We start from the raw sequence: 13534 nt of genomic DNA, 5'->3' as shown, positions 1-13534 counted from the left end.
TTTGGATGCTGTACTTTACATATCCGCCAGGGGCGATAATGCGCCTAAAGGTTCAAAATAAAAAAGGAGAGAAGGGAGGAGAAGAAGAAGAAACCGGAAACATGGATGTTGTTTGATAAGTGAACAACAGACCATTCAAATGACTTTAAAACGGCAACGGAAACATACATGTTTTACTTTGGTAACAACAGCCTGTCAGCGCCGTCAACGGAGCATAATTCCGAGTCTATTACGGGGAGCAGATAGTTTGATTCGCCCTCATGCGGTGATCATTGTATGAGGGAAACAACATGGACACAGAGGCAGTGGACGCTGCTGGACCCGAACCAGAGCAGAGTCCGAAAACCGAACTCTCTGCAGCAATGCGGGCCAAGATCGAGAGGAACCGGCAACGCGCTCTGATGCTCCGACAGGCCCGGGTCGCCAGCCGCCCTTTGTCTGCTGTGGAGGGAGCAACGTCTTCCAAAGTGTCCAAAACCATCGACTCTGGTGGAGGTTTCTTCATCGAGGAGGAGGAGGAGGGAGAAGAAGACCACAGGACCAGGAGGGTGGTGCACGAGCCAGGTGTGTGTGTGTGTGTGTGTGTGTGTTTATAATATAATATATAACATAATATAAAATACTAACAGGACCAATAGTCTTCATGCCATGGAGACCAAAACCTGATCTGAATTGTGGTTAGGTTAAGAATTAAGAATAGGCATTAACTGGTTAAGTTGGCTCTTCAGTCGCTCTGCAGTGGCTCCTTGTAGCTTTGAAGAAAAAACATTTGTTATTGTTGTTATTATTATTGTTGTTATTATTTTATTTCCATGTTTTTCACCCTTTATGTAGATGTCTACATCAAATGCGATATTGAAAAACCCTCGCCAAAAGCCATTCCCAACACTTAAATGAAGTAAAGTGCACACAAAGAAGTACACATTTGGAGTCCTGTCCATCTTTGGACCCACATACTTATGCCTGGCAGGTTTTCTCAAGCATGAACTACATACAATCCAAATATTGTTTTATTTAATTTCAAAGTAGCTCTTTTTTCTCCACTTTGAGATTGGGTATAAACAGCAATGACATGTCAACAGTTTTTTTGTAGTTCTTTAAATATAGTATACTGTATATGTATAAAAAAAAAACCTTTATGATATTATCTTAATTTTAAGGGTCAAATAGGTTTGGTAGCCCCTGGTTTAGGCTGTTCAAATTAAAGGAACTGAATGTGAATTCATTAAAAACCACTGTGTGTGTATGTGCATGCTCATTGTAAGTCACTTTCGATAAAAGCGTCTGCTAAATGACATGTAATGTAATGTAATGTAATGTAATTTTGTATGTATTTGTTTTATCCTTTCCAGCTCCAGTGATTAAGCCAGACTACTTGGTGTGTGATGACTGTGGAAAACCCTTCATGGACTCTTACCTCAGCAACAGCTTTGACCTCTCTGTGTGTGACAAGTGCAGGTACACACACCATGTCTCGTGGTTTAGTTTTGTTTTCCTGTCCCTTTTTTTTCCTTAAACATTTCTAGTGTTTGCTGTACAATGACATGACTGAATAACTGTCAAATTGACCTTTTAAACATCCTTCTCTTCAGGGACAATGAGGAGAAGCACAAGCTGATCTCCAGAACTGAGGCCATGCAGCAGTACCTGCTCAAAAACTGTGACCTGGACAAGCGAGATCCTCCACTCAGGTTTATACTGAAGAAAAACCCTCACAACTCACGCTGGGGGGATATGAAGCTTTACCTCAAAGTACAGGTACAGCTTTACTCTCTCTCCCTGCAGTGTAGAGTGTCTTATATCCTTTTTATTTTCAGCGTAACCTATATGCAATCTGATTAAAATTATTTTCTTTTTCATTTTCACCAACTATATAAACGCACCTGAGCAAAAAGTACAAAAAATAAAATAAAAACTGTGACTTCTGCACATTATCATTTATTTTTTCTTCAATATGTGATATAAAATTAATCATAACTTACTCAAGAACTGACTCAACAACACCTAAGCAGGATGTCCATAAAAGAAGTTACGTTGAGTTACCAAGGGTTTACCTGTGTTAAATATAATGTACTAAATTACAGCTGCTCTAAATAAGTACATATTAACTTCTAGTGTATATACACAGAAACAATCATCCACTCTTACACTCACACCTACAGTGAATTTAGAGTGTCCCATCAGAGGGAGAACATGCAGACTCCACACAGAAAGACCCTTGTTCTGACCGGGTCGTGAACTTGGATCTTGTTCTCTATGTACTGTATGTATTATCCATGTATTTATTTATGTATGTGTTGGTGCACCCCAGGTGGAGAACAGATGTATGGAGGTGTGGGGTTCAGAGGAGGCTCTGGAGGAGGCCAAGGAAACGAGGGAAGGAAACCGAGAGGTGAAGAAACAAAAACGCTTCAACAAGAAAGTCAAAGGTCAGTTTCCTTTTTGAGACAAAAACCCACCTTGCCAACTCCGTTTACGCTGAGTCTGTTGTTTTTAAAAGTCAGTGTGTGTTTTTGTGTCAGAGCTGCGCAGGGCAGTGAGGAGCAGCATGTGGACCAAAACAACCACTGCTCACCAGCATCAGTATGGACCAGAGGAGGTGGTGGACCCAGAGGACGACCTGTACAAGAAAACCTGCACCACCTGCGGACATGAACTCACCTATGAGAAGATGTAAACACACACACACACACACACACACCATTTCTCCTACACAAGGAGCCAAGATCACTCTTGCATTATTACATTATTTCTGCTTTAAAAGGCAGTTTAGTCACACCAGTTCTAACAGTGACTCTGGAGTTTCCGTTCCTATTTTTAGCAGAAACTTAACAGATTGCCTCTCACTGCTGTTGCTGGTTGCTATACTTCCTGTTAGGAATCTCCTTTTACAAATCAAGGGAGAAGCAATGTTGAAACCTTCAATTTCATGGTCCTCAGGTACAATGTGTATTTTGAGGTGGTGCTTTGTTTTAGTTTGTACCAACTGTTTTTGGACTGAATTGAGACATCATTTTAAATGACAGTCAAATGAATTCTAAAGTGTCCAACATCAAAATCAGGTCTATAAGCTGCTTATTAATATATTAGCTTATTAATATTTTTCATCTGAACGGAATCAGCATTGTGCCACTGCTCAGCTCAAACCTCTCTCATCATACTTATTTTTTTTTTTTAATAACATCAATTTAGTAATTACAATGTAGACATTTGGCTGGGCAAAGATGCAGTTAGAAATGATTCTGGTGTGATGTCATTCAGATGTTTACATGGCGATGATACAGAGAGACGGTGCTATGGCTTTACTCAAGACTATGATTAAAGACCTGACATCTTTGCATCCTCAAGTAAAAGCTGTCACACTCATGTTGTGGCAGTTCAATCTAAGTGCAAGTGTAGATCCTGTAGTTTATTAAAGGTAAAAATGTCATGATCTGTGTTTTTTTTTTTATTATTATTCACAGTAATGTGCTATAAATAATAAGGTGGTCTAATATTTTCGGCCATTTGTACCATTTTGTTCAAGTTGCAGATTTTCTTTTAAATAAATCACTTTAAATGCATTCATTATTCTTGGCGTGGACCTGTTGAACTGAACTGGAAATGAATTGTAAAAGATCAGCAGATTGCTAAAGTTTAGTTTTTTTCTTAATCCAGGATTGGCTTTTTGTTTCTCAACAATCTAAAAACATGTGGTGCAGTACACGTTCAATATGTGCCTGCATTTGTACGGATATCTCTTGCGTTTCTAATCCAAACAACATAAAAGTTGGCACTGCACACACTAGTGCCCTCAGTAAACTTGAAGCCTATGAAGATACCCGTTCGGCATACGTGCTGTTTGTGTGTGTGTTTGTGGGACAGAAGCAGCACTTTTAGCTATTTTTTAATATCTGACAGATGGCGCTGCATACACTGGTGCTCTTTGTGTGTCACCTGCCAACTTTGAAGCCTGTCAAGTGACCTGTTGAACAGTTACGGGATTAACAGACAGACATTCCTTGCATTTATATCTTAATAGTCGTGCAAGCTCAGTTATTGCTTTTTGTCAACTTTAACATCGCATGTGCTTTAATAAATTAAATACATGATAAAAATGAGGCTGTGGATCATGGTGACAGTCGTACACAATAATTAAAAGAGCTTGTATATTTCAGGGTCCAGAGCCTGGCAGTTGAGGCTACTGTAAACTCCTGCCGCCTTGAGCTTGTCGTGTCCACTGAGACGATACTGAACCTTGGCGCCAAAACACGTTTTTATCTCCCTTTGTCCAAACTGGCGCAGTTCCTTGTTGAGGGAGCTAGAGGCAACGAGCCAAAGTGGCTGGTTTGTCCGACTTCACCGCTGAACAATCGTCTCCTCCTGTACGTGGTGTAGCAGCTCCTTTGGTTGAGCTTCAGGAGCCAGATGGCGCCAGACAGCAGGAAGTGGAGTGCGTGGAAATCAAACGAGTCCTTGTAGGAAGGCTTCCCTTTGCGGAATGCTTGATTTAAGTCATCATAGGCCTTGGTCTGTCTTTGGTCTGCATGGCTTTAAGGGCACAGAGTTTTGTAAAGCGTATCAAGGGTTTCCCCAGATTTTCCCACCATTTCTTCAGGGCTAAAAGATGGAAGTTGCAAGGTGAATAGATCACTTCCCCCTCCAAAAATCCAAATACACACCACATGGGCAGATGTTTTTTTTGTGTATATATTGATTGAAGTAAAAGCTGTCAACATTAGTCATTTTATTCCGTTTTATATACGTATTATATATAATATAATGATCCGTTAAAGTGAAATGACATGTAGAAAATAAAATGAAAGCCGTAGAGTGAGAATGTATTGCACTTCAGAGAGACCTCTAAGAGGGTGTCAGTTGAGCTGGGCAATAAATTATACAAGGGTTCAATATACATCACTTTCACTGTGGAGCAAAACTCCCAATCTTACATTTTATCATAAGATTTTGAAACTTTAATCAGCATTCCCCTTTTCACAAGCAATCCATTCTGGTGTAAATTTAAGTTATTATTTTATGAAATTACTTGTCCAGCCATGTACAGTGGTTGGTGTAAACAACTTCAGAATTTCCATAACACCACCAGGAACTGGAATTTTAAACAAATGAAAATTTCAATTCACCCTGATGAAATTCATGTCTAACCCAGTCTTGTCATGTTTGGTGAAAAGTGACTGGCTGTTGACAGAGGAAGGGACTATAAACCATGTGATCAATGCAGTTCAGTGGAGTGAAACAATAAAGTCCAGGTTTTTGTTGCAGACACTTTAATTTAGTATGATTTCAGACTACCATGCGAGTAAACTTTGGGGTTGCCATGTTTTCATGCTGACAAAACAAAAACCCAAGTCTTACAGGAACTTGTTTCTCCAAATATGCCATAAGGGCTGAGTGATTTTCAAAAAAATGAGATTTTGACAATTGCAATGTGTGATGTCTGCAGGAATTGTAAGTTACATTCATTTGAAAAATCTAAACCATCTAAAATTAGACAAACATTTTGGCTTTCAAACATTTGGATTTCCATAAATTGTTCAGCCCTATAGGGTATAGCAAATTCTAGAAACATTCAGTTGAACTCTCCTCCCCTAGTGATTTGAGGATTTAACTCACAAAATGTACTTTATCGCTCACTTTCAGCCTTTGCGACATCCAAACTTAGACTATAACAATGCTGATTTTCAGTTGAGACACAGGTTTACTGCAAGACATTTATTTTACTTTCAACATGAATAAATACACATTTAAAATTCAAATGTTTTTTGAACATCAGTGCATTGAAATACAAATGCATCATCTGTAGTTTCAACCTTTGCGCCATCATTTTCATCCTGGAAGAAACAAAGACAGAAAAATGCACTTAAAAGCTCAGGTTTAAAAAGATGCACTTGAACAAATATCAGCTTATAACCTCAAACTGTCAGATTTGCCCACTTACGTCACCAAAGTACTTCTCTATGAGGTTGTGTGCAGCCTGGTACACCACGTCATTGTCATGATTCTGCAGCATCTCTATGCGGTCCAGGCCTCCCAGCTCCTCAATCAACAGGCTCAGTTTCCCCATCTCACCGAGCTTCTCCGCTGCCTGAAAAGTCACATGAAACCATTTCATATCCATCCCCAGTCTCAGTGTGAAAGGTCAATCTGTGTCCCCTTCTCACCATGAACATGTTATTGATGGCATCCAAGATGACCAGAATGACTTTAGCATCTTTGACCTGCAGCAGGTTGATGATCGCCTCCAGGGCTCCGCTCTGCACCAGGTAGACCACCTGCTCCACAGTGCCCCCACTGGTGAAGTTAGTTACTGCCCACACTGCCTCTCTTTGAGTCTTGAAGTCTCCCTGGAAACAAGACTTGTAGCTATTGTTGGGTCCACGCAATGCCGTATGATGAATTTACATTAAACTCAAATACATTTTTATGGTCTGAAAATATTATCCATCCATTAAAAGATAATTTCATCGCAAAACCACCGTGATCACACAGGACCCATCTCACCCCCTCTATTTCAGTTACTGCCACCAGGCAGACACTATAAAAAGGCCCACTGGCCTTTAAAAACAAGTCCTTTTATTCACACTGCAATATCCACCCTGAACAAAAAAAAAACAGCCGTCACACTGCACATGACTTTATCTGCCGTTATTTTAACCCCATTTCACGGTTTATTTTGAAAGTGAAAGTGTCTGGAGTATTGACTGTATTGTATTTCATTGTTGCAGAAAAGTGTATGTCACTTATTGGGACAAGTCCATCTATGGGCAGGAAAACTTGTGCACAACTTTTCATCATTTGTCATTATTCTGCCTCCTTTTGGTCTTCAGGAAACAGAATGATGGAATTTATGCTTTGTCCTGTGAGTGAGAGTGTTGGTGTATACAGCTGCAGTGCAGAGGTGTGAAGCAATTTAAGGTCAGACGATATAAAACACCACTCTATCCCAAAGACTGGGAGTTAAGTATTTTTAGTTTAGTGGTTCCATCTGTCTGCACTTGCCAATATGACCAACAGAGGCTGAAAGGCTTGTTGCGTGAATTGGGTGAAGTCTGCCATCTCTGATTGCCTTGTTGGAGTTGGAGAACATAAGTCATCGTGTGGCCCCGAAATTGAGACGGCATCTGACAAGTTCAAATACAAACCACTTACATTAGTTCATGGTCACTTACGTTTTTCAGCTGTTCTACCAAAGGAGGGATCAGTCCGCAGGTGATTAGCTGTTGGATTTGCTTACAGGGACCTGCAGCGATGTTGGACAACGCCCACACCGCCTCCTTCTGCACACTGGCCTTTGGGTGCCTCATCAGTTGAGGCAAGACATTTAAAACTCCAGCGTCAATTGCCATCTGGGTCTGGACGTCAGAGCCACTCACTATGTTCCCGATAGAGCGCAGAGCCGGGGTCTAAGACATTAGGGGAAACGGGTCAGAATTACCAAGCCTTAGCCCACTGGCACAGAAGAAAATATTGAGGACATTACCAGGACACCGAGCTGCTCGTGGCTCATGAGCTCCACCAGCCGAGGAACAATCCCAGTTTTTACCACAACATCAATACGGTCATTGTCCCCATCTGTGAGGTAGGAGATTGCCCAGCATGCATCAGAAAGGATATCCTTATCACTGAGATGGAGCAGCTGAATCAGCGAGGGAAGAACCTGAAGGATGATAACAAATTAGTCATCTTAATGGTTATTGTGGGGACATTTGTTGATTGAGGATGTGTCAGAAGAAACACTGTGGTCACTCACCTGCATGACTGCAGACAATGGTGGGAATGGGTTCTTGTTTCGGCACAAGTTGGACAACGTCCATGTTAGGTTACGCAGGTAGCCGACCTGGAGTGATAGCTCATGGGTAACGGCAGCAAAAATCAAGTTGTCCACATGCTGATAATGTTGCATTTGTTAAGATGGTGGAAAATATTTTGCCATGTTGTCCATTACTTTTTAACCTTACATGACATGGTCTTGATTCAATTTGTCTTGCTTTTATTTTACGTTTGGTTTTCTGAAACCAGTATGTTGTACTTAACATTTATGTACCTGTCAAATATAGTTTCAGACTTAAGCAGGGCAGCAAGTCAGATATGTGTTGGGTTCACAGTTAAACCTGGTCTTGTATAGTTCTGACTTACTGGTGTATCTGGGGAAATGCGGGCCAACAAAGCAGGAACGACATTGCACTCAATCAGGATGTCTCGATATGCCGCACCGTCACCTGTCCGTTACATGTTACGATATTAGTACACAAATAGCCACAAATAGATCCCGTCTGCAGCACTGCATCAATCCTTGTTTCACCTGCAATGTTTCCAAGTGCCCAAACAGCCTGTTCACTAATGTGCAGCAGTGGTGAGGCCAGCAACGCAATGAAAGCTGGTACAGCCCCGTGTTCCACCACCTGAGGACACGAATACAGATTCTGTCAGACAGAGACTCAATCTACCCAACTCACGGACTATACCCGTCCTATTTAATGAGCCACAGATGTTTTTCAGTAGTGTGCACACCTGCTGTGTATGCCACGATGTTCCAGAGGCAATGTTTGTCAGAGCCCAGGCTGCTTCAAACTGCAGAGCCGGCTCATCGTCCATGGACAGGAATGATACAAAGCGGGACAACAGACCAGCATCTATGATCTCCTTTAGAGGAGGGTTACGCTCCTGAGAAAGCAGCTTCCTGTAGGGAGAGAGTGTATTTAGCTCAAATGCATTTCACTGAAGTTTTCTCCCATTTTATATTACTCTATATTAATATTATAGAGTGGAAAATTATTTTTATTTTTTTAAGCGTCCCAGAAGCAAGCACCATCCAAAACATTCACTTTTTTTTTTTTTTTATTAAACTAGAGCAAAAACTTGAAGTCATCCATGGTGGCTCACCTGGCTGCTTGACAACCTCTAGTCTGAGAGTCTTTGCAGTCGGATGTCACATCTTTAACGATCTCCTCGATGGATGAAAATGTGTCCTACAAGGCAGAGGACACGTTATAGACTCTGTCCTGGTGTAAACCAGACTGTAAAAAGGGAGCAGTCTGGTGTGAACTGACCCCGTCATTGGAGATGAGGTATGGAGACAGAGCCTCCTCATCCGGTAGAGACGACAGCGTTATGTTTCGTCGCTTCAGGAAACTCTCATCCTTGTGAGCCTTGCGCAGCTCCACGCACTCCGTGATTCTTTTCTCGCGGAGTTTCTGTCGGGGGACAAAACGCGTGGTCGTCCGTCAGTGACACGTTTAAACACGCGTGAACTTGTGGCACACAAACAAAAACCAACTTACTGCAGGGTCTTTGCCCTTGTTTTTGAACTTGGTGATGCGCTCGCCTGTGATGTTCTTGGTGGGCATGGTGCACGTTTGGCTGCTTGTCTCACTCGGGTGAAAAATGCGTGGGGGAAACGTCACACGGAGGTTTTATGAAGCGGAACCGTCGCGGGTGAATCTCATCAGCCGTGATTGAGGTAACGCACCTGTGCAAGATTCAAGTCAGCGCTGTCATGAGGAAATCTGAAAATGAATGGAATTGATTCGTGGATTCACTTTGATGTGTGGCTGATTAGCGTTTATATCCCTCTTCTCACCACGTCTTGAAATGTCTTGAAATTGTTACTAACTCCAAATGCTGTTCCATTGCCTGTAAAGGCGCGTGTTAGACACTAGATGGCAGCAAAACACAACGCCTAAATTAATGTGCGTGACTGTACAGTATGTTGAGAAGATAATGATGCTGTGTCACTCAGTCAAGGGGAAATTTAAGGATTGTTTTTTGTTCTTATTTTTATCTGCATCCCAAAAGGGTAGATTCATTTTTTATTTATTTTTTTGGCTCAGTCCAGGTTATTCTTATGTAATTCACTTCACTGCAGGTGGATGAGGTCAACTGGTGAGATGAGAAAAAAGATAGGGAGAAAAGATGAAAATGAATACATTTAAGCATTAAGCAGACACTTTTATCCAAGGCGACTTAAAAAACATAGAGGAATAAGCTACATAGAATAAGTCTTGGCAAAAATCCACTGGATAGGAACAGTGCGAGTGCAGAAGGAGAGGTGTAAGGTAAGTGCTCGGACAGAAGATGCTCTTGGAGGAGCTGGGTCTTCAAGAGCTTCTTGAAGACAGACAAGTGATCACATAAATGAAAGAGAAGACAGATTGTTATTGAGAAAGACAGTGTGACAGTGATGGAGTCTTCTTTTCCTCTGGAACAACCAGGAAGGACTGAACAATGGCAGCTGAAGTGGTTTTACCCCTGACCACGTTATAATTACTTCCCTTTGATAACACATGTGCACCAACAGTCTCACACTACACAAGCTCATGTGATGGTGTGAGTGCTAAGAATCACACTCGGTTCCCCTTCAGCTCAAGTCATGGTTTCCTTAAAGGTAAAGGGCTTGAAGCTCTTAATAACACACTTAATTAATCCCGCTGGGGATTCTGATTCTGGATTGATCAAGATTGATATCAATAGATACACAAGTTTGTGATATTTGTATGCAAATAGATGTGCCATCCCTAATCTCCTGTGTGAAAGGCTTTGGCCTCAAACCAAAGGGTCTGCCTGGTTAAGGGATTTTCTGCCCCCGAGTGGCCAAAAGATTTATTAAAGCAGCTCTAAGAAGCTTCTGTTCTCTTGGCTTTTGTTTTTCACAGGGAATTATACATTACTGTGAGAACATACTGGATTGTTTCAAGAATTGTCAGGAAGAGGAATCTGCACAATTTATTTATTTTGTCCAGTGACACGGTTTCCTAACTAATGTCTGCTTTCAGATTTTGCTGCACAATCAGGTTTACATGTTAATAAAGGACAAAACAAAGCTGGCGTACAGGTCAGACTTTAGCTGCAGGATGAGGATCATTTTGCAGTTAAGTGAGGAGAAACTGAGCTGAAATAATTAAGACTGATCTGGCAGTTCCTCTTTCTTCTGTTGGGCATGATAATCCAGAGAAATCTAGAGTTTCCATGCTATCTAACATATTATTATTTATGTTATTATTATTATTATTATTTTGTTTTGAACAATTCTGGCATAAAGACCTGTTGAAGTATTTGTATTTGTTACCTCTCTAGGAACGTTTCTGCCATAGACACTGACCTTGACAGGACCTGCAGTCCTCATGGAGAACAAAACCTGGTCCTAATGAGAGACATGGTTAACTTAAGGCCTAATATTTGAATTGTGGTTAGTTTAAAGTCAGCATTCAGTGTGTGTTTGTGTGTGTGTGTGTGTGTGTGTGTGTGTGTGTGTGTGTGTGTGTGTGTGTGTGTGTGTGTGTGTGTGTGTGTGTGTGTGTGTGTGTGTGTGTGTGTGTGTGTGTGTGTGTGTGTGTGTGTGTGTGTGTGTGTGCAATGCGTGTGTGTGTGTGCGTGCGTGTGCGTGAGACCATGCCATTGCCTGTGTGAGATCATCCTGCTGGCCTTTTGACCTGGAAGTGCTTATGGTTCCTCAGAGACTCGCTGAAGGGTGTGGAGTGTTTCTGTCCCACCCGTCGTCTAAGACTCGTTAGTCTGAACAATGTGAGGCGATGGGAGGAAATTCCACTGTGCAGGTTCAAGACTACACACGCACACGCACACACACATACACTCACACACACACGTAGTTCAAGTGCAGAATATTATCTTGTACAACATTTACATTTAAAGACGTGTAATATTCACAATCACAGGTGGCTTCTAAAACTTTGCTGATGGATTCTTTTCAAGGAAATTTGATCCTTTATTATGACCTACAGACCTTTATACCTGCAGACTTCATCATGAATTAAGAAGTTGCTATTTATTACTGTGCTAAGGGGGAGGCCATGTATTGGGTCTGATGCTTGGTGCTGGAGGATAAATGGGATTAGGAGAGCAGTGTCGTTCATGGGCAACATTGTTGCAAGAGTTGGTGACGTGATGCCCGCTGTGTCCATTATTGTTGTTAAGTAGTTAAGTTGCACCCAGTTAGGGCTGAACAATTAATCGAAAACATATCCAAATCGCAGGAGGTGCAATATTTCCTAAAGCCAAACTTTGTGTCAAAATACCATTGGAGATAAAATATTGCCCTGACCTATACACATTGTATTCTACAGACTGTTAGAAAACATCTTTATTTTGGCTCAAATATCTGCCAGTAATCGTTTTTAACATTATTTGATTGAAAATTAGAATAATTATGTAAAAATGACTATTCCCAATTTCAGTCAAAAATAACCCAGATTAGATATTTATGTAAAATCGGACCACCAGTGCTGTTTGCCTATGCTTTTGATACCATTCAGAGGTAATGAGAAGTCTTTTAGTTGACACTGTCACTATGTATGAAAGTACACATTTAGTACGATGCACATTACTTTTTTAGCCTCCTTACATTCCTGTACCCGGCCTCCTTTCTTCCATCACTTATTTTTTCTCTTTTGACTTTCTCTCTCCTGATCCTGTTTTCCCAGATCAACTTGAGGTGTCTATGGGAAATCATTAGTATAGATTGTGCTGCAGTGCTGCGTCAATACACACACACACACACACACACACACACATACACGCACCCACACTGTGTATTAATGGGGACATTCTTGGCAAGGTATCACTGATATGTGTGTGGCGTTGTTGTAATTGCAATAGGAAGAAGCTGAACATGGTCAAATATGCATGGAAAACACAGATTGCAAAAAAACGATGACAAACACTCGTGCAGTGTGGCAAAAAGACAAAGCCACGCTTTGTCTGTCCACATAAGTCAGTGGCTCTCAGATATCAAAGTGGAGGAGAGAACAGGAACCACAAAAGGATGTGGGTTAGAGTGACAGAAACGGAGAGAGAGAGAGAGAGATTTTAATGTGTGTGTTTGTGAAATGTGTCAAGGATGGGGGGAATTTCCATTGAAGAAAGGAAAAAAAATGATACTGATATGATATCAGACATATTTCTAATTCTCAGACCTGCACATGTGCATGCTGTGCTTTTCAATGTACTCACCACCTCTTTGTGCTGTAGAGCCTTGGATACACGGCACATACGGCATTTTTATATTTCAAACATCTCTCTCTCTTTGCCCTTCACTTTCCTCCCCTCATTCTTTGTCAGATCGGCATTTAGCTCCACTCGATTAATATTTCATGCTGCCACTTCAATACCAGCCTATCAATAATCCAGACAAGACACACCTCAGGCCCAATCCATCATACTCGCCACTGACCAGGCTGCAGAATTGTGTGTGTGTGTTGATAGATCATTTGTTTCTGCTGACAAAGCCCCTGTTGGCTTCTATAAACGGGCTGAGGACTCAACAGCTGAGAGATCGAAATAAGCCATTTATCATTTCCTGTGGAACCACACACACACACACACCTACACACACACAGAGGTTTGGACAGCTGTTCTCATTAGGTCACTGTATGGACTTCCATTCATTTAGACGGCTGAACCAAAACCGTATGCCTAACCAATCCTCTCCGCTCTTACCTTATCTCCCGCTACTCAGAAATCAGGTTCTGCCTCATTAGGACCAGGCTTTGGTCAGTTGTATTTGTCTTATTGTCAAACC

At 41.5% G+C, this 13534-nt stretch overlaps 2 protein-coding genes across 5 annotated transcripts in view; one reads left to right on the top strand and one right to left on the bottom strand.

Moving 5' to 3' along the window:
* The first annotated feature begins 85 nt into the window (after positions 1 to 85).
* xpa (xeroderma pigmentosum, complementation group A) overlaps positions 86 to 13534 on the top strand; it is a 41791-nt gene continuing 28342 nt past the window's right edge. For 2 of the 4 annotated variants that reach the window (XM_044028657.1, XM_044028656.1), the window contains exons 1-5: positions 86 to 564; positions 1353 to 1458; positions 1593 to 1758; positions 2312 to 2429; positions 2523 to 2673. In XM_044028657.1, coding sequence (XP_043884592.1) covers positions 291 to 564; positions 1353 to 1458; positions 1593 to 1758; positions 2312 to 2429; positions 2523 to 2673 — 815 coding nt within the window. In that variant the 5' untranslated portion in view covers positions 86 to 290. Of the gene's footprint in view, positions 565 to 1352; positions 1459 to 1592; positions 1759 to 2311; positions 2430 to 2522; positions 3564 to 4157; positions 4393 to 13534 lie in introns of those variants that run through there. The other 2 variants (XM_044028655.1, XM_044028659.1) reach the window with 2 other exon arrangements.
* On the bottom strand, positions 5630 to 9397 carry kpna7 (karyopherin alpha 7 (importin alpha 8)). Its single transcript, XM_044028650.1, has 12 exons — positions 9282 to 9397; positions 9051 to 9194; positions 8884 to 8969; positions 8512 to 8680; positions 8303 to 8402; positions 8137 to 8219; positions 7751 to 7837; positions 7481 to 7657; positions 7170 to 7403; positions 6162 to 6344; positions 5939 to 6085; positions 5630 to 5831 (listed from the first exon to the last, which is right to left on the bottom strand). Exons 1-12 carry the CDS (start codon positions 9345 to 9347, stop codon positions 5745 to 5747), a joined length of 1563 nt encoding a protein of 520 aa, XP_043884585.1. The 5' UTR covers positions 9348 to 9397; the 3' UTR covers positions 5630 to 5744.

The sequence above is a fragment of the Solea senegalensis genome, linkage group LG6, assembly GCF_019176455.1.
Source record: "Solea senegalensis isolate Sse05_10M linkage group LG6, IFAPA_SoseM_1, whole genome shotgun sequence".
Taxonomy (NCBI): domain Eukaryota; kingdom Metazoa; phylum Chordata; class Actinopteri; order Pleuronectiformes; family Soleidae; genus Solea; species Solea senegalensis.
This window is presented reverse-complemented; position numbering and strand designations above follow the sequence as displayed.

What these genes read in the sequence shown, in the direction of transcription:
- kpna7 (XM_044028650.1), bottom strand. Translation starts at nt 9,347, where the DNA reads ATGCCCACCAAGAACATCACAGGCGAGCGCATCACCAAGTTCAAAAAC. An exon ending in ACCTCATCTCCAATGACGGG is followed by an intron (nt 8,970 to 9,050) that starts GTCAGTTCACAC and finishes TCTGCCTTGTAG; the next exon opens with GACACATTTTCATCCATCGA. An exon ending in GGCACTTGGAAACATTGCAG is followed by an intron (nt 8,220 to 8,302) that starts GTGAAACAAGGA and finishes TGTAACGGACAG; the next exon opens with GTGACGGTGCGGCATATCGA.